This window comes from Heterocephalus glaber, unplaced genomic scaffold (assembly GCF_053883595.1).
Source record: "Heterocephalus glaber isolate CG9 unplaced genomic scaffold, H.glaber_assembly_v1.0 deba00001504, whole genome shotgun sequence".
Classification (NCBI taxonomy): Eukaryota; Metazoa; Chordata; class Mammalia; order Rodentia; family Bathyergidae; genus Heterocephalus; species Heterocephalus glaber.
The window spans coordinates 60,045,878-60,071,747 of NW_028258324.1; the positions used below are offsets into that span (position 1 = coordinate 60,045,878).

At 46.1% G+C, this 25,870-nt stretch overlaps 1 protein-coding gene across 2 annotated transcripts; it reads left to right on the top strand.

Annotated features, from left to right (window-relative positions):
* The first annotated feature begins 1,048 nt into the window (after positions 1-1,048).
* Nrros (negative regulator of reactive oxygen species) lies at positions 1,049-25,870 on the top strand. Of its 2 annotated transcripts, XM_004834704.3 has the most exons (3): positions 1,049-1,240; positions 18,573-18,693; positions 23,481-25,870. In XM_004834704.3, exons 2-3 carry the CDS (start codon positions 18,586-18,588, stop codon positions 25,455-25,457), a joined length of 2,085 nt encoding a protein of 694 aa, XP_004834761.1. In that variant the 5' UTR covers positions 1,049-1,240; positions 18,573-18,585; the 3' UTR covers positions 25,458-25,870. The 2 variants fall into 2 exon arrangements, with proteins under 2 accessions (XP_004834761.1, XP_004834760.1); XM_004834703.3 differs by lacking the exon at positions 1,049-1,240 and having other exon boundaries at positions 18,390-18,693.

Here is a 25,870-nt window from a genome sequence, read left to right on the forward strand (position 1 = left end):
GTTCGCTCCCGGGAGAGAATTTTGGAGCTAGAGATTAAAATCCAGGAGTCACCAGCATATTAGTGGACATTAAAGACACAGGAGCAGGGCCTGTGTCTACAGCAAAAGGAAACAGGCCGATCAGAAAAGTTGATTGTGACAATTTGCCCCTGCTTGGTTTGTACCTTGGTGCTATCCATGCCCCCTCGACAGGGCCTGCTTCAGGGGGCAGAGGCTACTTGCAGGCTGGGCAGGAAGGACTGGCTCCTGTTCTCTCAGGGTGAGCAACAAACACCTGGCTCCAAGAGGGTGACCCAGCCCTGCGGGATACCCCAGATCCCCCCAGGAGAGGGGAGGCTGGAGCTGGCTCCCCTTCTTCGGCTGCTATCGAGAAGTGGTGCCGTGGCTATTTGTGCTTCCCCACCAGAGGGGAAGCACCATGGAAGCAGCTCTGAGAGCACAGAGTGGCACCGCTTCCACCTTGGCTGTGTCACTGATGTGCATGCTTTGGGGTTCTGGGTAAGATCTTGCAGGGGCGGTGGACGCATTAGGTAATTCAAGCCCATCCCTGCCAGTGCTGAGAGGCTCAGGGCACTGCCAGTCCATCATGCAGCTCCACTGTGTTTTACTTTTCTTTTTGCTTCTTTCTCCTTCCCTCTCTCCCTTTCTTTCTTTTTTTCTTTCACTCTTCTTTCTCTTTTTCTCCTTTCCACCCTCCCTTCCTCTCCCCTTTTTTCTTTTCCTCCTTTTCTTCCCCCCTCCTTCTACTTCTCCCCTCTCCCTAAAAAGATCTCTTTTAGGGCCGGGATTTAGCTCAGTGGTTCCGCAGCCTGCCTCGCAAGCGCAAGGTCCCTCCCGAGTTCGATCCCCGGTACCCCGCCCCCCCAGATCTCTTGCTGAGCGCATAAAAGATCATTAATGACAACTGGCTGGGTGGACAGACGGACGGGCCATGAGCGCTGCAGCCCAGACTGTCCCCGCATGGAGCCTTGGGGGAGGCTCCTCAGGTCACCAGACCAGGGCCCGAGCTGCCCAACCCTCAACCCCGAGGCGAGCAAGCGCCACCTCCGGTGACCCAGCGCCCCAGTCCGCTATGCTGAGTCGCAGCGCTCAGCTCCATGTGACCTGTTTCCGTCCTTCCTTCCGCAAGCGCTAAAATAGCCGGCGCTAGGCTGCTCTCGAGGAGGAGGAGAAGGAGGTGGCGGCGGCCGAGACGATGCGCCCCGCGGAGCCGGAGCCGGAGCCGCGCGCGCTCGCGGCCGTGAGTGGGGTCGCGGGGGGGCGGTCCCCACGCGCGGGGGGGGGGTCGGGGCTGTAGCTCGCACGTGGGCGCAGCCGCGGCGGCGACGCTGTCAAGAGACCTCGACACGCGACGTGGGGGTGTGGGTTGCGGGTTGCGAGTCCCCCTTGCCTGGATTCGCTCTTTGAGACTCATGCTCAGCTACCTGAGCACATCGACGTGATCTGGTCCCGGGATGCAACTAGGACCCCAGAGACCCTCCGTGCAGGCATTAGTCCTGGACAGGGCCACTGGAGTTATTCGGAGCCGCCGCTGAAAGTGTCAGAGGGAGACTGGAACTCAGGCTCTGCTTTGTTTGCTTTTCAGTACAGCCCAGGGTGGCCTTGAACTTGCTATGTAGCTCAGGCCTGCCTGAAACTCTCCGTGATCCTCCTGCCTCAGCCTCTTGAGTGCTGGGATTACAGGTGTGGCCAACATCCCTAGCTAGAACTCAGGCTCTTCAGACTCTTTTTCCAGGGGTCCTCTGAAGCCTTCCATGCTGCCTTTCCACGTGGGCTGGGTGCAGGGTCAACGTTCATCCACCTGTACCCAGGGGCTGGGCACGAAGGAATTGGGGGCTTTGTGTCATCGGGGAGAGAAGGTGAACACGTGTCCCAGCGCGGTGGGTGCTCCCGGGGGCAGAGGACAGAAGCTAAGAATGGGCCCTGGACAGGACCGATGTGCAGGGGCTTCCTGGGAGGCCGAGGGGACTCCAGGGGACGCAGCCTGTTAGGAACTGTCTGTAGAAGCTTTCAGTTTATGGCCCTGACCCGGCGGATTTCCTGTGCGATGTAACCACGCGCTCCGGGCCACACAGGGCTCAGGCTGCAGTACTTTGTTGGGCTTTAGAGCCTGGGGATTCGGTTCTTTTCTCACGGCCCCCATCTGCTTGTACACGTGTGCCTGGGAGTTCCTAAAGGAGATTGGATCGTGGCAGGCCCAGGGAGAGAAAAAACCTACAAGGCCTGCTTTTAGGTTAAAAACAAAAACCAAAACAGCTTCACAGAGAGGAAGGTGCTTTTATCCAGTGCACAGCCCCCGGGGAACGGGGGATGACTTCTCAAGCACCATCCAAAATCAGCCCCCACAGGTCTAGTGTGGCACCCACGGGCAGGGTCCCAAGCAGAGAGCAGGCTCCGGGGTCTTTGTCCTGAGGTCTGTGGCGATCGCCCTGGCCATCTGTCTTGAGCTTCTACACCAGCGGTGCTAGTCCTGATTGCAACCCATACATATTCAAGTGTGGACTAGACTTGTGGACCCTAGCACAACCCCCTTGTGGGAGAGCTGCGCGACAGCCACTCAGTTAGGGGAGGGTGGGCTTCCCACTGTGACAACAAGCACCACCTTTCTCGGGACCAGCTTCTCTGTAAGCAGTCACAGGTGCTCGTGTCCCCTCCTGTGCCATTATGCATCAGGAACACATTTTTGTCATTTTCCCCCCTTTGATAGAATTTCTTGATTGCACCAATTTTCCCCCCAAAACCATTTTTGTCAACTTGTCAGTGAACACATGTCATGTGCTCAGCTTGTGGGGGACTCTAGGGTGGGCTGGGTGATGATTTCTGAGAGCTCGAAGAGATAAGGCAGGAATGGCATTGCTGTCTGCATCTTCAAATCCTCACACACAACTACTCGACTACTCGATGGGGACCAAAGCCAGGGCCTTGCATAGGCCAGGAAGTCCTCTACCACTGAGCTGCACCCCTCTCCCAGGTTCAATGGTTTCTTTCCTTTCCTTCCCTTTCCTTTCCTCTTTCTTGTGGTGCCAGGGATTGAACCCAGGGCCTCATGCATGCTTAGCAAGCACTATACCACTGAACTGTATGTCCAGCTCTAGGTAGGATTCTCTCAGTTACAAATGACAAAAATCCAACTCAAACAAGAATTAGCAAAGAAAAGATGTATTGTTTAATATAACTAAAAAGTTTCCAGGCAATTGCTCCCAGCATGCCAGGACCCAGGGGCTTCAACATCATTCCTGGGGTCATCTGTGTCCACGCTTGGGTTTTGCTTTCCTCTATGTGGGCAGGAGAATGGCTGCCATGCTCTGAGTCATCCCCACCTGTTTGGCATGGGAAGAAGGAAGGGAAGGGCTGGTTCCCATGAGTTCTACACCTACCTTTGGATTGATTCTCAGGAGCTCAGCTTTCACAATGTGCTTGTTTTTGTTTTGTTTTGTTTTCGGTATTGAGGATCAAACCCAGGACCTTGAGCTTGCCAGGCAGGCATGGTGCTACTGAGCTAAATTCCCAGCCCTACAATGTGCTTAGTATAGACAGTCACTGTGGCTGGGGAAAGAGGACGCTAGAATAGGTCTAGCCTTATTTGTGGGCTCCATCCTGGAGCCAGGAGTTGGCATCAGATCAAATAAACTGGAATTATTTATTATTATTATTACTATTATTTGAAAGTATTGGGGATTGAACCCAGGGCCTTCACACTGAGCTACATCCCTTTTTTATTTTTCATTTTGAGATAGGATCTGGCTAAGTTGCCCAGGCTCAGCTCAAACTTGCAATCCTCCTGCCTCAGCCTCCCAAAATGCTGGGATTACAGGTGTGTATCACCATGTCCTACTTAAATCTGACTTCTTAAGAAGGAAGGGGATTGGCTGTACAACAGAGAAATGTTTTCAACACTGCTGAACTGTACACTTAGATGGTTATAGTGTATATTTTGCCATAATTTTAAAATGTTGTATATTTTACCATAATTAAAAATTTTAAAGAGAGAAAGGGAGGGGGTGGTTTTCCCAAAGGGGAATCAAGGCATTGTTACCCAAAGGAGGAGAAATGAATGTGGGTGACCAAAAACAACTCATTTCAAGAGCTCCTGGAGTCCAGTGCTGAGACCAAACCGCATGTGTCTTTTCTCATTTTAATGCATGAGTGACTTCAGCCTGCACAGGGACAAAGAAAGAAGCAGAGCTCTGTCGGGCCTCTTGCCTTCAAGGTGGGCAGGAGGCCAAGCCAGGTACCAATGATGGGCTCAGTGTGGTCACAGCCCTCTGAGCTCACGGGGACTCCCCCCCTGCAGCCCCAACCCAGGGTGTCACCATAGTCAGGTGCTCCAGCTATTTTCTGCTGCCACCTGCAAGAAAGATAAGGATTGGGAGGGGTTCCCCCTGGGGCTTCTCAGCCTGCTCTTCCGGAGTGGAATCTGAGGGGCAGGGGCAGCTCTGTCCCTCCTGCCTGTCCGGTGTGCCCTAGGGGCCTGGCTGAGGTGCCCAAGGGCTGCAGGCTCAGATTGAGCCCGGGCCACTTCTTTCAGCCTCAGGTGAGTGAATGGCCTTGTTTTCACTGCCCTTGGGGCACCTTGAGACTTCTGGCGGGGCTCCCTGTGGCCACTGTCTGGTGCTGGTAGTTGGGTCCCTCTGAAGACCCGGCCTCTGAAGCTTCCGTTTCAGCCAATCTCCTGGCTGTTCCCTTCCTGTGTGCCCACAGACAGCTGAGCGCTCACGGACACGGGCCCCCAGACATGGGCACATCACTGTCGCCCACCTGGGCCTGAACACAGCTCTGGCTTTGTACAGCCTGTGAGACTAGCAGTCTTTTTGAGTCTTGGATTTCTTATCTGTACAATGGAAATAATAAGGAAGGACTTGAACAGATACTTGGATACCCATGTTCAAATACAGCAGCATTATATAAATGTCTAAACAAAATGCATTATGTGCCACATTAAGCTTTAAAAGGAATGAGACTGGCTGGGTGGCTCACACATGTGTCAATCCCAGCATGCTGGGAGGGTAAGGAGGAGGATCTCAAGTTCGAGCCCGGCCTGGGCAACTTAACAAGGCTGATCCTATGTCAAAAAAACAGTTTTTTAAAGGCAAGGTGGGGAGGAGCTGGGAATGTACCTCAGTGGGGAGGCTCTAGGTTCAATCCCTCATACCACAAGAAAAAAATAAAAAAGGAAGGAAATCCTGATAACACACTATAACATGGATGAAATTTGAACACACTGAGTTAAATGAAATAAACCAGACATGAAAGGACAAATATTACATGATTCCACTTATATAAGAACGTTGACCAGGCAGAATCATAGAGAGAAAGAAGAATAGTTACCAAGGGCTGGGAGAGGGGAGAATGGCAAGCTATTGTTTCATAGATCCAGAATTTCAGTCTGGGTGGTGGAAAAATGCTGGGTGATGGTCCCAACAGTGTGAATGCGGTTAATGCCACTGAGTTGCAGATTCAAGAGTTAAGGTGAGGCCAGGCATAGTGGCACATGCTTGTAATCCCAGTACTGAGTGAGGCTAAGGCAGGAGGATTGCAAATTCTAGTCCTGCATGTCAAGGCAGTTTAGCAAGACTCTGTCTCAAAATTTAAATGGTAAAATAAAAAGGGATGTAGCTCAGTGGTAGACTGCTCTTGGGTAAAATATATACATACATATATCATCACAATAAAAAACTGAAAATTATGCCTAAGTTACAAATATTAAATGAGATCTAAAGTCTGAAGGAAGACTTTGTAACTTCAAGTGCCATTATTATTATTGTTATTATTATTATTTTGTGGTGCTAGAGTGAAACCAGGGCCTTGTGCCACCTATACAAGCATGCTACCACTAAGCTATACCCCCGTGTGCTATTATTACTACTGACCAAGAGCATTAAGTTAAAACCCCATTCAGTCAGACTTATCCAAGAATTCTCTAAAAATTATTATTATTATTGTTATTATTTTGGAATTTAAAAAAATCATAATACTCCCAGTCTTTTGTGAACTCAGATGAGTTCTAGGAGAAAATAATCAGCCTTAAGATAGGTTACTAGCTTAATTTGAGGGATTTTGCAAACAATAAAATTGTTACAGCTGAACACATGGTGGTGTAGGCCTGTAATTCCAGCACTCAGAAGGCTGAGGCAGGAGGATCACCATGAATTCAAAGCCAGCCTAGGCTACATAGTGAGTTCAAGGCCAGCCTGGGCTACATAGCAAGACCTTGTCTCAAACAAAGTTAAATCATTGACATCCATTTGAAGTACTAAAGGGAAAATACCCTGATGATAGCAGTCTATTTTAAAAATCATCAGAAAATACAATAGAGCAAAAAATGGATAGAAGAATAGATAGATGGATAGACATATGGTTAAGTAATTGCAGTAAAATGTTAAGAATAGAATCTGGTGGTCCCTGTCAAATTCTTTTCAATTTGGCTATATATTAAAAATTTTTCATAATAAAATATTAGAGGTGGGGCTGAGGATTTAGCTCAGTGGTTTCGCCGCCTGCTGCACAAGCACAAGAACCCGAGTTCGATCCCTGGCACCAAAAAAAAAAAAAAAAAAAAAAATTAGAGGAAAGTTAAGTTATAGTAATTTCTCACATTCCTTTTCATAAACTTAAATATTAAATAACAAAAAATTTCAAAAACTCCCATAGAGCCTATAAATACCTATTCCATACTATCATATTATACATGAGTTATTGGATTATTGCTTACCTAAACTATCAGGCATACAAGGAGGTGATCCAGGCATTAGGCTTTGAAGGATGAGTAGGAGTTTGTTAGGTGCAGACCAGAGGAAGGGTCTTTCCCAGAGAGACACATAGATGAAATATGGGATTTAGCTAAGGAGAGCCCCTGCTCACCCTTGCATGGACGCAGCTTCTTCATGTACCTTCTCTTGTTTGCTCGTGACACAACCCTTCGAGGTCACCCACAGCCACCGCTGGGGTGAAGGACCCAGGACTCTTGGCCCATGCAGGGTCTTGCACTACAACTTGCACCCGCTTCCTCTGTGGGAAAGATGGTGGCAGGTCCCCCTCTGCATGACTGGGGTGGGTCTCTCATTCACAAAGGTGACATCGCCAGCTCCAGCCAGGTGTGTGGGAGCGAGGTGTTGTCTCGGATGGGAGCGGGCTCTCGCCGGTGAGACCCGTGCCTGAGGCCCAGGGCCGTGGGGCGGGACGGGAACCGCCCTCTGCTGGTTGGCCAGGCTGGCCCTGACCGCATCGGGTGGCCCAGTGACTCAATGCGGCCTCGAGGTCAGGTCAGGAGCGGCTCGGGGTGGGCGCCTGTGCTGGGGAAGCCTTGCCCCACACCCCGGGCCACAGTGGCCCGAGGATCCTCACCCCCAACGTGGGCGCGGGCAGGAGGGTGGAACTGGAATCAGGTACCTGCGCCAGAGGGCTCATGTGTGACCGAGCTGTCTTCGCCCCTACAAATTCCCAGGCTCACACTCAGGGAGCGCACTGACACGACTCCTCACTAGCTTGCCCAGGGGACTGGAGTCCCAGAGGCCAATGTGACCAACATAGCGATAGGCCAGGCTGGGTGTGTTTAAGCCACAGAGACGCTGTGGTGATGGAAACGGAACTGTGGGGGTGGGGGTGGGGGAGGAGGTGTTGAACCCAGGGTCTTGCGCTGAGCGACATCTCTAGCTCCCCACGCGCCTGCCCCTTCCCCTTCCTCTTCCCTTCGCCTTCCAACAGAGTCTCACTAAGTTGATAAATCGCCCCGGCTGGACTTGAACTTGGGATCCTCACGTCTCAGTTTCCCAGAGTGCTGGGATTACAGGCATGTGCTACCACTCACAGTTTGAACATTCTTCTAAGGTCTGTTTCAAAGCCAGGCGTGCTGGCACATCCCTGTAATACTCACGACGAAAAGCAGTGTTCATAATAAAACTTGTTTTGTCATTATTCAGTGTTCTCTTTTTCACTAACGCCAACCATAATCCTGTTAAGCACACTCACAGTAATTTCCATTTTAAGTATCTATAAAAAATTCTTCACTTCAATGATATTCATTAGGCTCTGATGAGGACATTTTAATTTTTCAGTTATAATAGATTTATTCTACACCTTTAAAACTTGTTTTAATATAATCATTGAAGTTGATTGTTGAAAATTAGAAAATACAAAGAAGCAAAAATGTATATATGGAAGTTCTCCCCACCTTTGAGATTCTGATGGATACCCTTGCAAGTATTTTCTCTAAAATATGCAGAGCCTGGTATGGTGGTGAATAGTTATAATCCCAACACTTGGGAGACTGAGGCAGGAGGATCACTATGAGTTCATAGGCCAGCCTGGGTTACATAGTGAGACTCTTCAACAAAACAGAACAAAACAGCATTCTTTTTAACACATTTGGGATTATATTATACATTCTTTCTTTTAAAAATGTCTATTATAGGGACTGGGGATTTAGCTCAGTGGTTCTGTTGCCTGCCTTGCAAGCACAAGGTTCTGAGTTCGATCCCTGGTTAAAAAAAAATTATTATAAACATCTTTCCATATATAAATGTGTATCTCAAAATTTTTTTACTGGAGCATACTGTTCGTATCATATAGTTATATCATAATGTATTTACCCATTTTTTTCAATGGGCTTTTGATGGTTTCCACTTCTAAATTATTATTACTAATGCTTTAATGAATATTCCTTTAAAAGCAGTTTACCTGCTTTGTCCCTTAGGACAAATTCCTAGAAACGGAATTACTGAATCAGAAAGAATCTGTCCTTTCAAGGTCTTTGAGACATTGTCCTAGATTGTTCTTCAGAAAAAGTGTGCCAACTTGCTCTTCTGATTTTAGGGGCTGAGACAATTCTTAGGAGGAAAATAGACCTCAAAGTTATTGTATTGCCTGTATTGTAACAAATTCTTTTAAAAAGGAAAGCTAGGGAAGCAGATTGTAAGCTATGAATTCATGCCACAGTTCTAAATGCTATATTGTCCCAATCCTCAATTTGAAAGTTTTTTTAGAAAATGTGTCCACTATTTGAATATTATTGCAAAACAGAAATCTACTAACTCACAAAAGAATATAACTAGTTTTTTTCATTTTCTTTTATAATTGATGTAGTTCATTGCAACATCACAATTTTAAAGTATCAGTAGTTAAAAGTACACAAGGACACTTCTCCAAAGATATAGAAATGATCAATAAACACACAAAAAGATGCTCAATATCTTTAGTTATTAGGGAAATGAAAGTCAAAGAACAGTGAGAGCTGGGTGTGGTGACCCACGCTTATGATACCAGGCCTCAGAAGGCTGAGGCAGAAGGATCAATTGCTGTGAGTTTGAGGCCAGTCAGGGCTACATAGTGAGTTCAAGGCCAGCCTGAATTATAGTGAGACCCTGTCTCAAAAAAACAGTCTGGAAAGTTAGCATTGAGACAACACAATTATTTCATGGAGTCTGTTTTCAAAGTTTACCCCAATAGAATATTCAAAATTGAATTCTGAAAAGATAAAAAAGCCAGGCATGGCGGCACACATCTGTGATCCCAGCACTTGGGAGGCTGAGGCAGGAGGATCACTGCAAGTTTGAGGCCAGCCTGAGCTACATAGTGAGACCTTGTCTCAAAAAACCAAAAAGAAAAAGAAAATATGAATAAGTGTCCCAGTAATGCTCCTATAGTCATTAGATGAATTGCTTATCTGCTGGTTTCTTCACTCTAAACTTGCCATTTTGCCTTTGTGAAATTAATAGGGAATTTTTAGAAAGATGATTTAGAACTATATTAATATCTTGTTTCCCAAACAAATTTCACTCTATAGTTTAAACATCTCTTAGTGATTCCTGTCTGTGGGTGCATTTTGATGGATCTTTCCCTCCCCTCCCCTCCCCTCCCCTTCCTTTTTTCTTTTCCTTTTGCAGTACCAGGGTTTTGTGCATGCTCCATGAGCCCTCTGCCACTGAGCTATTTTCCCATCCTTACAGGACACACTTTGAAAAATACATTCCTAAATGCAGATTTGGGCCACTTTATTAAAATGTTCGGGAAGCATTATAAAGTTTACATGTGCTTTTTTTTGAAATACTGTGTACAGTTTTGTCCTTTGCAGGTAAGCTTATTAAAGAGTCAAGTCCTATTTTAATTCGGTTCTTCTTGCTACCAGGACGAAACATTTGAGCCAGCTCCTGGGATTAGGGTGGAGGGCTGGTTAGCATGAGAAAACATGAACTTGGAAATGGACTCCGCCAGGTGAATAGAAGTTGGGAGCCCCTGTAGGCAGCTCCTTCCATCATGGTCCTTCCTCATGTCATTCTTCCCATTCTCTGACCTCTGCCCTCAACTGACTTTTTGTTTGTTTTTTTGAAACTGTCTCGCTATGTAGTTCAGACTGACCTCGAACTCATAGCATGATCCTCCTGCCTCAGCCTCCCCAGTGCTGGGATTATAAGCATGTGCCACCATCCCCAGCTACTGTTTTATGCTTTTCTGTTCATATGCCTTATTTTCTCCCTCATGGTATCTGCTTCCCCATGGAAAATCTCAAAAGAAATAATCTCTCTCATGTCTCTGCATTCTCTGACCTCTAATTTCTCCTGCTAATGACCTGGTTCCCTTGTTTCTCATCCATTGTTCTTGTCATGTGAGGATTGCCCATCCTTGGTCAAGTGCTTCCCCGAGATCTGGCCGCTCAGTGGTGGGGAAATCATGTGACTCTCCTGGGGACTGGCCTTCCAGAGGTGACTGTGGGGATGGTGGAGACAGCAATCGATCTGGCAGTGGAAATTATTTTAGTTTATCAATGTATTTCCAGATCTGCAACTGGGACATATGATAAAATACTTTGACGCTCCTACCAGGAATAACAACTCATCTGGGAGCTCTGGTATGAATGCCAAAATATTAGTTTTCAGGATATGTTTAAGGTTTGTGTGTATCTGCACTTTTAACTTAACAAATGTTTACTGAGTGTCTTCCTGAAAAGAATATTGAAAAATGTCTACAAAAAAAAAAAAAGAAAAAGAAAAATGTCTAATAAAAATTCCTGGAAAATTTGGGACAGGCCTACCATAACTTTCTCTCCCTCTTTAGGAACTCCAACATCTATTTCATATTCCTCATTTTTAAAAATTTTGAAACTTTTCAAAATTACAGAAAATTAAATAGTACAATGCTAAATTGGCCAATTGGTAGTATTTTGCTTCACTTTTCCCCACTACTTTCCCCAAAAGTAGGTTACATAAATTATAGACCTCTTGAAACTTTACCCCTAAATACTTTAGCATGCATTTCTTAGGCATTAGGGTACTTCTTCATGTAACCTTACATCATTATCAGAAAATTAGCAATAACCTGATAATTTCATGGGTGTATCATACCATCTGCAAACAGATCATTTAGTATATATTTATATTTTCCCAACTGTCTCAAAACTTTCTTTCAGAGATTTTTTTTGGGGGGGTGGGGTACATCAATCTGGGTTGGAGGTTGTTTTCTTTTAGGGCTTGAAATACTTCACTCTAAGCTTTCCTGGACTTGAGGGTTTGTGTTGAGAAGTCTGCTGTGATTCTGATGGACTTTCCTTTATAGGTGATTTGTTTCTTTTCTCTAATAGCTTTTAATATTCACTTGTGTTGAATTTCTGGAATTTTGACTATTATATGCCTTGGGGTCAATTTTTTTTTAATCATGGGTAATTGGAGTTCTATATGCCTCACTTATCTATACGTCAAATTCTTTTTCCCTGTTTGGGAAGTTTTCTGCCATTACTTCTGAGAACAGGTTTTTTATGTTATTTGTGCTATCTCCTGCTTTTTCATTGACTCTAATTAATTTTATGTTATTCTTCTTTGCATCACCGCAGCTGTTGGACTGATTTTGCACGATCCCTTGCTATTTTTAAGAAATCTTTCTTTTCATGATTGCTAACAGCAATCCTGTCTTCTAGATCTGATATTCTGTCCTCAAATTGCCTCATTCTGCTATGTATACTTTCAATGGAATTTTTAATCTCCTGTATATCTATTTGAATCTGTTTCATGGATTCCATTTCTTTCCTATGTTGGGCATTCATGGTTTCCATCATTTTCCTAAGACCCTCTATTTTTTTTTTTAATCTGTTAATCATTTCATTATGGTCACCATTTCTGTAGTTATTTGGGAAACTATTTCTGATTTAATTATTTTTCTAGAGCCTCATTCATCTAGTTTGTTACTTCTGCTGTTACTTCAGAATCCAGGTGGGGGGTTTTGAATTGTTCCACTTCCTTGCCCCCTGCATTTGGTGAGCTGGAAGTTTGGGGTTGCATCTTGTTTAAGTGTATTCTCATTTTCTTTTCTTTTGGTTTCATTCCTGGGTTGATGCTTGTAAATTGCTTATGGCAAGTAGCTTTATTGCTAGTATTTAGAACTCTTAGGAAATGACTACTTCTCAGAGGTGTCTTCCAGGTGTAGCTGTCTTTTGGGTTTTGAGTCTTTTGCAAGATCCTACCTCTTCAATTTACTAGGTATGAGAAGCTGCTGCCTATTTGTCCTAGCCCCTGGTTCTTTGTCACTAGCCTATAGTATTGTTTATGATCCTTAGGCAATCTCAGTCTTGGCATATCAGAAAGAAGAACTGATTAGAACACCTATGTTATCTTGGCTAAAGCAGTACGATCAGCAATAACAATAGCATCAAACATAGCCTAGAAAATGACATTAATTTGTCACCCTTAATTTTATTAATTTGCCACCCTTAATCATATGAACTAGATTTGTGGTTATATAACAAAATCCAAAACAAACCAGAAAATTGTATATAGTTAAATATGCCCTTAATACAGCACTTTTACCCTCATGGGTAAAATTTAAAAGGGGTTAGTGGAAAAAAAAATAGAGAAATAGAAGAAGAGGAAAAGATTAGAAGTAAGCCTGGAGGACAAAGGAAGATTATGCAAACTTTGGGAAACTGGTGAAAAAGATAGGAGGAAAAGAGAGAAGGAGGAAATAAAAATAAGATCAGAAAAAGAACAAAAAAAATTAGAAACAATGTTCACACTCGTAAAAACAAGAACAAAAATCTAGAAAAAGAAAACAAAACAAAAACAAGAAAATAAGAAAAAAAAAAGTCCACTTCTAGGCATGTCTGTGCTGTCACTGGTAGATAGAGTGGGCAGACAGAGTCCAGATCTATGTTGATTAATTCCTACAAGCGAGCCATAGATTTACAGCAGGGTAGTGGGATAATCCCAGCAAGCCTCTACCTTTAGTTCTGAAGCTCAGGCTGGTTTCTTGCTGTGAGGCTGGAACCTGTTTTGTTTAGCCTGCAACACTCCATGTACTTCATGCTAGCTTGAACTTGGCTCTTGACCTTCTGCCAACTTGAATTCAGTTCTGCCTCACCCTGATGAGCCAGTCTGCAGCTGGTCTGAGTTCCAAGTTCAGTTGATCTCTCTCCAAGACAGTGACTGGCCAATCACCTTCTCCTGGGTGACCATCTGAACCCAAATAATTCACTAGCCACTGTAGTCCACTGCATCCACTGCTCTGTCCTACTGATGTGTTCTCCATGGAATCCTCTGAGGTTGCCAATAGTCACATGCATCTGCAGGTTCAAGCCACCCCTCCCACAAAGTGAGTCAAGGCTCAAGAAGAAAGTGTCACTGCCTCCTTCCTCTTCGTTGAAGTCTCTTAGCTCTCCCCATAGGCTTCACTTTTCACTTCAAATCCTTGCTGGGTCTTCTTCCTCACATTGGTATATTCCTGTATTTAGACACCAAATCTCAGAGAGGCTGTTTCTCTCCTGCTCACCATTCTGCCATCTTCCTTTTTTTGGTTGAGACAGGGTCTCACTGTGTAATTCAGACTGACCTTGAATTCACTATGTAGCCCAGGATGGCCTCAAACTCATGGCTATCTTCTTGCTTTGGCCTCCCAAATGCTGCGATTACAGGTGTGTGCCACCACATTTGGCTTCTTTCAGAGATTTTTAAAAATCCAAAATCCACTCAGGATTCATGCATTGCACTTAGTTATTATGCTTCTTGTAATCTAGGACACCACCACCCTGCACTCTCCTGGGATTGAACCCAGGGCCTTTACACTGAGCTACATCCTCAGCATTTTTTAAAATTTTGAGACAGGGTCTCACTAAGTCACTCAATTGCCCAGACTGGACTGGAACTTGTCATCCTCCTGCCTTAGCCTCCAAGAGTGCTGGGATTACAAGTGTGTGCCACCACACCTGGTTCTTTCATTTTTCAAGACTGAATCTTTAAGAATCACAGTCAGGGGCCAGGGATTTAGCTCAGTGGTTCTGCTCCCTGCCCCACAAGTGCAAGGACCTGAGTTAGATCCCCGGTACCAAAAAAAAAAAAAAAAAAAAGAAGAAGAATCCAAGTCAGTTGTCACCAGCTGATTTGTAGGACATCACACCTCCTGCATCTGTGATGGATCATGGCTGGATTCATGTCATGCATGCATGGCATGCATTTTTGGCAAGGGGACTGTTGGGACGGCCATCTGTGTTTCCAACATACCACTCTTGGGGACTCAGAATGTCAGGTGGCCTCTCCATGGGAGATGCTAAGCTTGGACATTGGTGAAGGCTGAAGTTACCCTAATGTTTTTTGCTAAGAATCAAAGGGACCAAAATCTCTTGCCTAGGGCTGTTAAATTCTTCTTGGTACAGGAATTGTTTGCAGTGGTCACAGACTGAGGTGGGGTTTTTTTGGTACGGGGGATTGAACTCGGGACCTTCCACTGTCAAGGCAGGTGGCGGAACCACTGAGCTAAATCCCTGGCCCCAGACTGAGGTTTTGTTCTTAATTCTCTGGCCTTCCCTTTCTCCCAAGAACCTAGTTGGGAACTGCTCCTTAAAAGAAGTCAGACATGGGGCCAGGGATTTAGCTCACTTGTTCTGGTACCTGCCTTGCAAGTGCAAGGTCCCGAGTTTGATCCCCGGTACCAAAAAAAAAAACCCAAAACACAAACAAGCAAACAAACAAAAGAAGTCAGATTTGTGGAACCCTCTGTCTAATATAGCACTGCAGTTATGCTTCTTGATTATTCATGGGCGTCACTGTCACACTGTCACTCTGCTCCTGCATATTCTGCTTCTGCAGATTCCCTCCTCAGACCAATCTGTAAATAGTCTCTCATACAAAGCACCCTCATAGCTTCCCCATCCCACTACACCTCTTTCTTTAACTACAGCCTTTTCAGCTTATCTAATTGTTTTGAGGGCAAAATCCTCAATGTGGCGATCAATCGTGTATTCGTAACACTTGCTAACAGCTCCCTTAGCACAGAGGTTCCTGTCCCCCGAAGTGGCTCTAGTAGCGGGTGGGAGGGGTGGGGAGAAAGGGAAGCATCTGTTCTGTCCTGGGAAGAGGGCTCTGTTGCCCAAGCTGTCCGTCTTGGACGCTTCCCAGGACTGTGACTCTGCAGAAGCCTTCTGTAGCTGCCCAGTCTACATCGGTGTTTCTTAACCTAAATGGTTACTATTTTGGAGGGTTTTTACCTCTTTTCAGAGTCATTGTATTATGTACCTTTTCATGTACTGCTGAATTCAAGGCCATTGTCAATTGTCAACCAGGAAACAGAAATCACTCAGATTGCTTGAAACAGAGGAGACTTAATTCAGGAAACTGGTAACATATGGTAGAAGAGCAGAAAGGCCAAACTGACAATAGATGGTCAGTGAGACATCAGCAATTTCCCTAGGTAAGGTGAGGATGGAAGCAACATGGGGCAGCTGATCGTAGGGGTCACCAGGGTGTCTCTGTCTGTCCTGGGCTCTCCGTCCCTTCCTGAGACTCTTACTGACCAAATCTGCTGGAAGCCAGCTGATCTGTTTGGGAATCAGTGCGTTCAGAAGCCAGGCCCTGCCACCCAGGGTATAGAAGAGCAGGGAAGATGGGAGTTTCAGGACAAATAGCTCTCAACCCGCACAGTCATCTGTCCCTGGGATTAGTCATCTGTTCCTGAATCATCAATGTAAATTTCTTAACCCAACCTTCCTGTTTACCTTTTACATGTTTAATTAGTATCATGATACAGTCATCCTTTCAGCCAAATTATTCACTCTTTTTTTTTTCCTGCTTTGTGTAGCTGTTGACTTATCTTGGAGAAGACTAACAACCATTTCCCTAGCTCATTGGTGTCTGGAACTCAAAAATAATAATTATGTTATTAACTACCTTTACAGTTAATGAAGCACTTTCACATATACTATGTGATTTTCAGAAAACTCTGTGAATACTTATTATGATTCCTGACTTATAGAAGGATTGTCCAAGTCTTGAAGACTCTATATAAATTGCTCAAGTATAAAGAAGAAGTAACCGAGCAAGAATTCAAACTCTGGACTGTTGAGTTTCAAAGTCTATAATCTTCCCACCAAATTCTGCTGCTTCCTGCCAGAATGGGTTGTTCTGGGACATAGCAAGATTTTTTTTTTTTTCTGAACTGATTGGCTACACTTAGGAGAAAAGAGAGGCTATATTTTAAATCTGCAAAATTCCTGGTGACCCACAAATGAAAAAAGTTACACTCCTGGGTGTAAGGGACACCAGGGCTATGTAGCGTTCATCTGAAGTTACACTGCAGCTGAAGAACCGTACTCTTGCCCTGTACCCCATCAGCACTTCAGTAGATGGGGCTGGCTGTGCTAGAAAGATCAGAGTCACAGCAGCATGTTGCAGCCCAGACCTGACGGGAAGGGAGGGAGTCTGTCTACAGTTCCCGTCTCCCCATCTCTCCTCAAAACAACACTGGACAGCCAGTAAAATTAGAATGTCAGATAAACAATTTTTTAGCATAAGTTTGTCTCTGACATTCAAATGGCGTCTTGGCATTTGCTAAATCTGGCAACCTTGTCTCGATCAAGGTGGGTGGTGATCCCAAGGCTTCAGGATGTGTGGGAGGAATCGGAGCACAGGAGCCCATCTGGCTCTGCTTTTGCCATCTGTGTCCTTGAAGGCCAGGAGGTAATAATCCCTGCACAGGTGCAGAAGTAGAAGGAGGGCTGGAGAGGGGATTCCCAGATCTGCAAGTGCATCCTGCTGAGTTCTGAATCACAGTTTCTCTCTGTGGTCTGGAGAAGTGACCTGGCCGTAAGTGAAGTCTGAGGGTGACTCACCTGGATCCACTTAGGTCTTCTGCTACACTGTTTTCACCAGGAAGGGTTCAAATCTTAACAGAAGTTAAAATTAGTCCTTGAGATGGGTAAACTTGGGATGGGTTAAGGGAAAGAGGAAGGGGCAGATGGTGGCCTCAATGCACCAGCAGATATGTGAGTGGCATGGAGCAGAGAGGGAGGCTTGGGTGAGCACTCTGCTAAACTGAGGCGATTCCTGAACCTGCCCAGGGATGTCGCAGGAGGATGGAGCAGAGGGAATGCAGAGCCAGGCACTTATCCCTGATTCTGAGGAATGCAGAGCTGGGAGGGGCATCCATGGGTTCCAACTCTCCTAACAGGAGGGCAGTCTGCAATGGCGCCCACAGGGAGAAGGTACTGGCCACTCATCCTGGAGCGCGGGCAGCTGGACCTGGGGCTGCTCTCAGCCCTGCCACTCAGTTGATCTGGAAGCCTAACAGGCCATTATTACCTCTGGGCTTTTGTCTGTTCCCCTGTAAAATGTGATGGAGGGGCATAATGTTGCATGGTTCCTCTCAGTTCTAAAATTCTGTTGGTAAAGGTACAATTTCAAGCCTTCTCATGATTACTGTTCTGTGTGCCCTGGCAGGGCAGGAGGGCTGATGGCCACCCTTCATCAGTAATCTTTATTACATCTGAAGATGTTTTTATTTTCATTTTCTCCTCAGGTTTTTTCCTCTATACCGGTAAAATATCGAAATTCTTCTTTCTTTCTTCTTTTTTGAGACAGTGTCTTGCTATGTAGCACAGGTGGGCCTCGAACTCGTGGTGTCACCATGCCTAGCGAAAATTCTTCCTTCAAAGGGCTATGTTTAAATGAGTTAACCAACAAAATCTTTTTTCTTTTTTCCTCTGTGTGAACTGCAGCGAATTGAGTCCAGGGCATGCTAGGCAAGCACCCTACCACTGTACCATCGGTAGCCCCTAGATCTATGCTTTTTTTTTTTTTGAGATAGTCTTGCTGTGTAGTTCAAGCTACTCTTGAACTCACTATGTAGCCCAGGCTGGCCTCAAACTCTCAATGATCCTTCTGCCTTAGCTCCTGAGTGCTGGGATTAGAGAATATACCACCACAGCCAGATTTTCAGCATATATTTCTTGATCTTGTGCGGTGCATCAGGCAGAGTTGAACTGAAGGGAGGAAAACTTCAACAGAATTACAAAGCCAGGGCCACTCAAGGTGTCCTAAGGCCTGTTTGAGTCCTTTGTTTCTCCTTCTGTGATGGACTCTGGAGTTTCAGAGTTCAGTCACCTGCCCATCAAATGGAAGGGGCAAAATGAAAATGAGTTCTTGTCAATGGTTTTGTTGAAAGTGTTGGTTAACATGAATGACCTGAGTAATCTGTGCGTTTCCATCTCCATTAGGTATGGGCCTCTGAGACCAGACATAATGGGGAACTGGCTCCTACCCAATGCAAAGCAGCCTTCCGGGATGTCCTTGTCTTACTTGCTTCTTCCCTGCCTCTGTCCACAGTGTTGCACTTGAGATGGAGCTGCTGCCCCTGTGGCTTTGCCTGGGTTTTCACTTCTCGGCCCTGCAATGGAGGAATGGAAGTGGCGTGGCCACAGCAGCTTCCCAATGGGGCTGCAAGTTGGTGAGTCTCTCCTCAAACCCTAACTTCTCTTTTGCTCCTGTCATAACAAGGTTTGGTCTGCTCAAAAAGCTGATGGGTTGTCAATGAGAGGACAGGGAGTGAACGGGCCTGACTCATTCTGTACCTGATTCGCCCAGTGCCATGTGCAGCTGCTCTTTAACCAAATGTCCTCAAGATGGTGCCTGGGGAAAAAGCCAGGCAGCCCCTGTCCCTCCTTTCTCATACCTGCTGAAGGCAGGAGGCCCCAGAGACAGGCCGAGGTCAGCCATTTGGCACAATAACATCTTGGTAAAAGTCCGAGCTCCACAGGCAGTATCAGAACTGCTGGGGGAGGCAAACTAGAGCTGGAGCAGCCCTGCCTCTGCCATTCTGTGTGAGCCAACAGCAAATGCTTAGACAGCCCACAGTGAGCAGCTGCCCACACTGCACTGCGCAACAGCTCCGTGGCCATGCTTAGGTTAAGAAGATCCAGACAGTGGATTCCTGAGCCCCGACAGCAGCCTTCTCTGCGGCTCTCAGCCTATATGCAGGAACAGACTTAGGTCACAATTCAGTTCATTTCCAAAAACTCTCTCCTTGCTGACAACCCAGTGATATCAAAAGTACGCTTGAGGGCCGGGGATGTAGCTCAGTAGTTCTGCTGCCTGCCTTGCAAGCACAAGACCCCAAGTTTGATCCCCCGTACTGAAAAAAAAAAAGAAGTATGCTTGAGGAACATGCATTTAATAAACATTTCTTGAGCCCTGCTATACTCCAGGCACTAGGGATACAAACTGGTTGTCAGAGCTAATACTTACATTCAGGAATTCTTTCATTTGTTTGTTTTGTTTGTGGTGCTGGGGAAAGAATGTATTCTTTTTTCTTTTTTTTTTGTTTTGTTTTGTTTTGGTACTGGGGGATTGAACTCGGGACCTCAGGCTTGTGCAGCAGGGGTCGGAACCACTGAGCTAAATCCCTGGCCCAAAGAATGTATTCTTAAAGCTGATTCATCTTTTTTTTTTTTTTTTTTTAGACAAGGTCTCACTATGTAATTTGGGCTGGCCTTGAACTATGTAGCCCACACTGGCCTTCAACTCCAAAGCAGATTAATCTTAAAAAACCAACCATCAGGGCCGGGGATTTAGCTCAGTGGTTTTGCCGCCTGCTACGCAAGGGGAAGGACCCGAGTTTGATCCCCACTGCCAAAAAGAAAAATCAACCATCGTGGTTCTGAACCACTTGTAGTAACCACTAACCACCAGGCTGGAGAAAGCTCCCGTATGTAGGAGTTATAAACTTAATGACCCGGTTTAAACCCCAGCCCACCACTGATTAGCTGGTGACATTGGGGGCACTTTATGTCACTGCTTCCTCATCTGTAAAATAGAGGCAACAATAATAGAATAACACTTGGGTGCTATGGTGATTAAATGAGTTAATATGTGTATAGCACTCAGGACAGTACCTGGTCTGTGGTGAGTGCTCTGTGTTTTTATTTATTATCATTAGTATTATTAATAATCTCTGCTACCTTTGACCTCCACCATTCCCTTACAGAGGCAACAAAAGATTAACCTCACAGTAGCAATTCAGGGATCTCCAGCCACAGGAAGAGAAGGGAATAAATCATGAATTCTTTGACCACCTTACAGGGTTCAGTGTAGACTCTGGCACAGAGCTCAAAGAGTAGATTTCCTGAAGCTCTTTTGATTTCAGGACTATGTGTTTGAGAGTCCAGGTACCCTCCATTGTCCCTCATTACATCAGTCATTTGAAGTGAAAGTCAACATGGTAAGGTTTCCTAGGGCTCTGATGTCCTTGTAGTCCTGGGTGGCACTTGAGAGTATCAACAGGGGATTACCAAGGTCTGACCCTTTGACTACAGCACTTGTAGTAGTTTTTTTGTTTTTGTTTTTGTTTTTTTTGGTACCAGGGATTGAACTCGGGACCTTGAGCTTGCAAAGCAGACGGCTGAACCACTGAGCTAAATTCCCGGCCCAAGAGTTTCCCAATCTTGAGGAAAACCCCTAACCACAACACTTTTCAGAGAGTCCCCATGGGAGGAGGAGACCAGCAGTTACTCAAATAAAGAAATATAACTTTGTCTCTGGGTGGGGAGATTCAATTTGGTAAAATGTAAGTTTTCCCCAAAATTAATCCATAATGGTAATACAACCCCAATCACAATTCCAAAGATATAGTTAGGGTAGGGAGAGTGGAGGTGTGAAAGGAACACAATAGATTCATTCTAACGTTTTCCTGGAAAATTAAAGTAACTCAAAGGCTCAATGGGGAGATTAAGTAGATCATGCTACTAATTATAGCTAATATTTATTAAGCATATCATGCTAATAAGTACAGCTAACACTTATTAGGCATAATAAATGGGTTTTTTTTTTGGTACCAGGGATTGAACTCGGGTCCTTGTGCTTACGCAGCAGGTGGCGAAACCACTGAACTAAATCCCCGGCCCCATAATAAATGTTTTGCATAAGCAATTATACTCAACACTAAAAAAAATTACAAGTATAATTTCCATTTTGCAGGACAGATAATGGAAATCCTTGAAGGGCTGGGGATTTAGCTCAGTGGTTCCACCACCTGCCCTGCAAGCTCAAGGACCTGAGTTCGATCCTCAGTACCAAAAAAAAAAAAAGGAAATCCTTGTGGTTAGGTAACCATCTCAAGGTCACTCACTTGATAAAGAGCAGAGCCAAGGGGCTGGTGTATAGCTCAGTGACCCAGCACACACTTAGCACGTGTAAGGCCCTGAGTTCAATCCCCAGCATCAAAACAAACAAACAACAAAAGCAGAGCCACAGGGTGTGGTGGCCCACGGCTGTAATCCCAGCACTCAGGAGGGTGAGAAAGGAGGATTACTTCAAATTTGAGGCCAGCTGGGGCTACATAGTGAGTTTGAGACCAGCCTAAACTATATATAGAGACCCTGTCTCAAAAAGAAGCACAGAGCCATGATAAAGTGACCTAGAACAGTTGCTATTCATGCAGGGAACTAACTACTACAGTTCCTGAAAAGTGTGCTGAAATTTTTTACTGCCAAAGCAATGTATCATATATTAGTGAGAGAGAAGGAAAGTTGAAGTTACTCTACAAGCTGTTCATGCTTTCATTTTTCTTAAAAAAAAAAAAAAAAAAAAAAAAGGTATATCTCTAGAAAAGAGCCAGAAGGAGATGTAACAAAAAGTTGACGACATTTCTCTGATGGAGGGGATGAGATTACTGAAGAGTTTAGTTTCCTATTTTTCAATACAACATCATTTTGTAATTATTAGAAGGTTTTGTTTTAAAAATCAGTAAGGAACTTGAGGCTGCAAAGGTGAGTTCTTGCCCAGGGTCCAAAGCTAGCAAGTGGCAGAGCTGACCAGTGCCCCAACCTGGGCCGCTTCCTCTCCCTCAGGACTTTTCTCCTTGTTCCACCTGCCCTCAGGGACTGAACCCACAATTTTTGGCCATCGCTGGGCCTGTCTTACTGACCAGCTTGTAGAAAGGAATAACATTGCTCCCCTAATTTACCATTTAAAACTTTTTTCCTGGACACCTACCTGACATCCTGCAGCTAAACTGTTTTTGCCAATTTTGCCACACGTGGGCGGGAAGTAAATTAGCCTGGTTTGTGTGATTTCTGCAGTGAACAGGGCTGCCCCATCCCTCCTGCCTGCTTACACTCCACAGATCATGTAGAAGGGCATTTGGGAAGAACAATGAATTAGGCATTGGGAGCCCTGTGCTCTGGTCCCAGAACTGCCACTGGCTCTTCCCTTCTTTCTTCCAGGCCACTTTACTTCTCTGTAGAATGCAAATGCTGACCAACTTGAAAGACTTTCAAGCTGTAAGATTTATTGATACAGAATGTAAAGAAGCTTCATAGGCAAAATTACTTTGGGTGAGATGAAGCTGTCATAGTGTTGCTGGTTGTTGGTGGTGACTCTGTTAGATACACAGATGTTATGTCACATTGATGACAATCCAATGGGAGCCATGTTCCAAGTGGCAACTGTGTGTTGGGCACTGGGCTAAACTCTTCACAAGCAACTCCTTTCATCCTACAATCCTCAAAAGTAGGTAATGTTTTTATCCCCATTCTTTTCAGAGGAAATAACAAGCCTAGGCTAAATTATTTTCCCAAGATCTCAGAGAAAATAAATGGCAGAGATGGAGTTCAAATCCCAGTAGAGACCTAGTCTGCAATCCCCATAGTTACAACATGGCAGGTATAACTGTCACCTCTCAGCACCTGATGAACAGGGGGTCAGGTCTTTTCTAACACACTGGTTTAAGTGAGGCTTGGCACTCTGCTCCTAGCTTGGGTTTTTTTTGTACCAGGCATCAAACTCAGGACCTTGCAGTTGCCAGGCAGGCACGGCACCTACCTATTTTTTAAAGTGTGAAAGTAAAAAACATTTTCCTACCCTGTTTTATTATTATTATTATTATTATTAGGGGGGATTTTAGGCAGGGTCTCACCAGGTATCCCAGACTGACCTTGAACTCATAATCCTCCTGCCTCAGCCAAGTGCTGGGATCACAGGTGTGCGAAACCATGCCTGGCTTCATATCTTATTTTTAAGAGCCCCCCCCCCCTTTTGCAGTAATGGGGATCAAGCTCAGGACTTGAGCTTTCAAGGCAGGCATGGCACCACTGAGCTAAATCCCTGGCCCAAGAGTTCTGATCTTTAGAGTCATTCTCAGTGGTTGCAAGGACAGTCCAATAAGTGAACAAAGTTTCTACGCATAAACCTCTGCCTTCCAGACATGTTCCGTGCTGACTCATGTGGTTTTGAACCTAGGTGGATGACCTTGCAGACTGTCAAGGGCAGAACCTTGCTTCGGTGCCCACCAGCCTCCTGCCCAACGCCCGGGTGCTCATCCTGGATGCCAACCCTCTCAGGACCCTATGGAATCACTCCCTCCAGCCTTACCGTCTCTTGGAGAGTCTCAGCCTTCGCAGTTGCCACCTGGAGTGCCTTGGCTGCCACGCCTTCCAGGAGCAAGGCCACCTTCGAAGTCTGGCCCTGGCTGACAACAGCCTCTCGGAGAACTATAAGGAGACAGCAGCTGCTCTCCACACCCTGCAGAGGTTGCAGAAGCTGGACCTATCTGGCAACTCCTTGACAGAAGACATGGCATCCCTCATGCTCCAGAACCTCTCCTCCCTGGAGGCTGTGTCCCTGGCCAGGAATACCCTCATGAGGCTTGATGAGTCCATCTTTGAGGGCCTGGAGAACCTCACGGAACTGGATTTGCAGAGGAACTACATCTTTGAGATAGAAGGCGGCACTTTTGATGGCTTGACACTTTTGAGGCGCCTAAACTTGGCCTACAACAACCTCCCCTGCATTGTGGACTTTGGCCTCTCCCAGTTGCGCGTCCTCAACATCAGCTACAACAGCCTTGAGTGGTTCCTGGCATCCAGGCAAGAGACCAGTTTTGAGCTGGAGATGCTGGACCTGTCTCACAACCAGTTGCTGTTTTTCCCTCTCCTGCCCCAGTGCAGCAAATTACACAGCCTCCTACTGCAGGACAATAGCATGGGCTTCTACAAAGACCTGTACAACACCTCCTCACCACAGGACATGGTGGCCCAGTTCCTCCTAGTGGATGGCAACGTGACCAATGTTACTACTGTCGACCTCTGGGAGGAGTTTGCCTCGAGCAATCTACCAGCTCTTCGCTTCCTGGACATGAGCCAGAATCAATTCCAGTACCTGCCCGATGGTTTCCTGAAGAAAATGCCCTCCCTGGCCCGCCTGAACCTCAATCGGAACTGCCTGGCCACGCTGTACTTCCGGGAGCGAGAGCCCGTGGGCACACTGGCCGAGCTGGACCTAAGCCACAACATGCTGTCAGAGCTGCGCCTGGCCCCGGGTCTAGCCGGCTGCCTCAGGAGCCTCCGCCTGCTCAACCTGAGCGACAACCAGCTTCTGGGCGTCCCCACGGGCCTCTTTGCAGATGCCAGTAACCTCACTACCATTGACTTGAGCCACAATCAGATCTCTCTTTGTCCCTGGCCACTTCCGCTTCCCGTTCCTTCCAAGCCTGAGGGCGCCCCTGGCTGTGTGGACTTCCGGAATATAGCATCTCTGAGGATCCTCTCTCTGGAAGGCTGTGGGCTGAGGGTGTTCCAGGACTGCGCATTCCAAGGGACACCCCTCACTCATTTAGATCTGTCTGGCAACTGGGGGGTCCTGAATGGAAGTATGGCCCCTCTCAGGGCCGTTGCCCCCACGTTGCAGGTCCTGTCTCTGAGGAATGTGGGCCTCAGCCCTGTCTCGACCAAGTTGGACTTCTCGGACTTTGAGCTTCTGAAGGAACTGGATCTGTCAGAAAATTACTTAACCAGCTTCCCAAGGCTCCAAGGCAGGCTGCGGACCCTAGATCTCCGGCGGAACTGGCTCACCGCGCTGCCTGCGCGGGCTGAGTGGGAGCAGTTTGCGGAGAGCCTGAGCGCTGTCTACCTCAGCCAGAACCCCTACGACTGCTGCGGACTGGACGGCCCGGCAGCCCTGGAGCGTCTGCACACCGTAGCCGACTGGGCCATGGTCACCTGCAACCTCTCCTCCAAGGTCATCCGAGTGGTGGAGCTGCCCGCAGGTGGGCCGCAGGGATGCAAGTGGGAGCGGGTGGACATGGGCCTGCTCTACCTCGTGCTTATCCTCCCAAGCTGCCTCACCCTGCTGGTGGCCTGCACTGTCATTGTCCTCACCTTCAAGAAGCCTCTGCTGCAAGTCATAAAGAGCCGATGCCACTTTTCCACCATATACTGACTGTGGCCACATGCCAAGAGTAGTTAGAAATTTGCTTCTTGAGGTAGGCGTGATTGCACATGCCTGTAATCCCAGTACTCAGGAGCCTGAGGCAGTAAGATTGCAGAGGGAGGCCAGCCTGGGCTACATATGAGTTTAAGGCCAGCCTGAAAGGCATAGCAAGACCCTGTCACAAACAAGTAAACAAAAAGTTGCTCTTGGCGTAGAAGGAGACTTTCTTTGCTAGATTTTAAAGTCTGTTGCAGAAACTGAATCTCTTGAGTTGAGGATTAAATTAAAATATTAAAATGTTTCCATTCCTTTGTCCCCTCAAGTCCTTTGTGTATCCTTGTGATTCATCTTTATCATCCTGGTAAAATATTTATTAAGAGATATTCTATGAAAATAAAAGACAACATGTCTCAAATATAGTT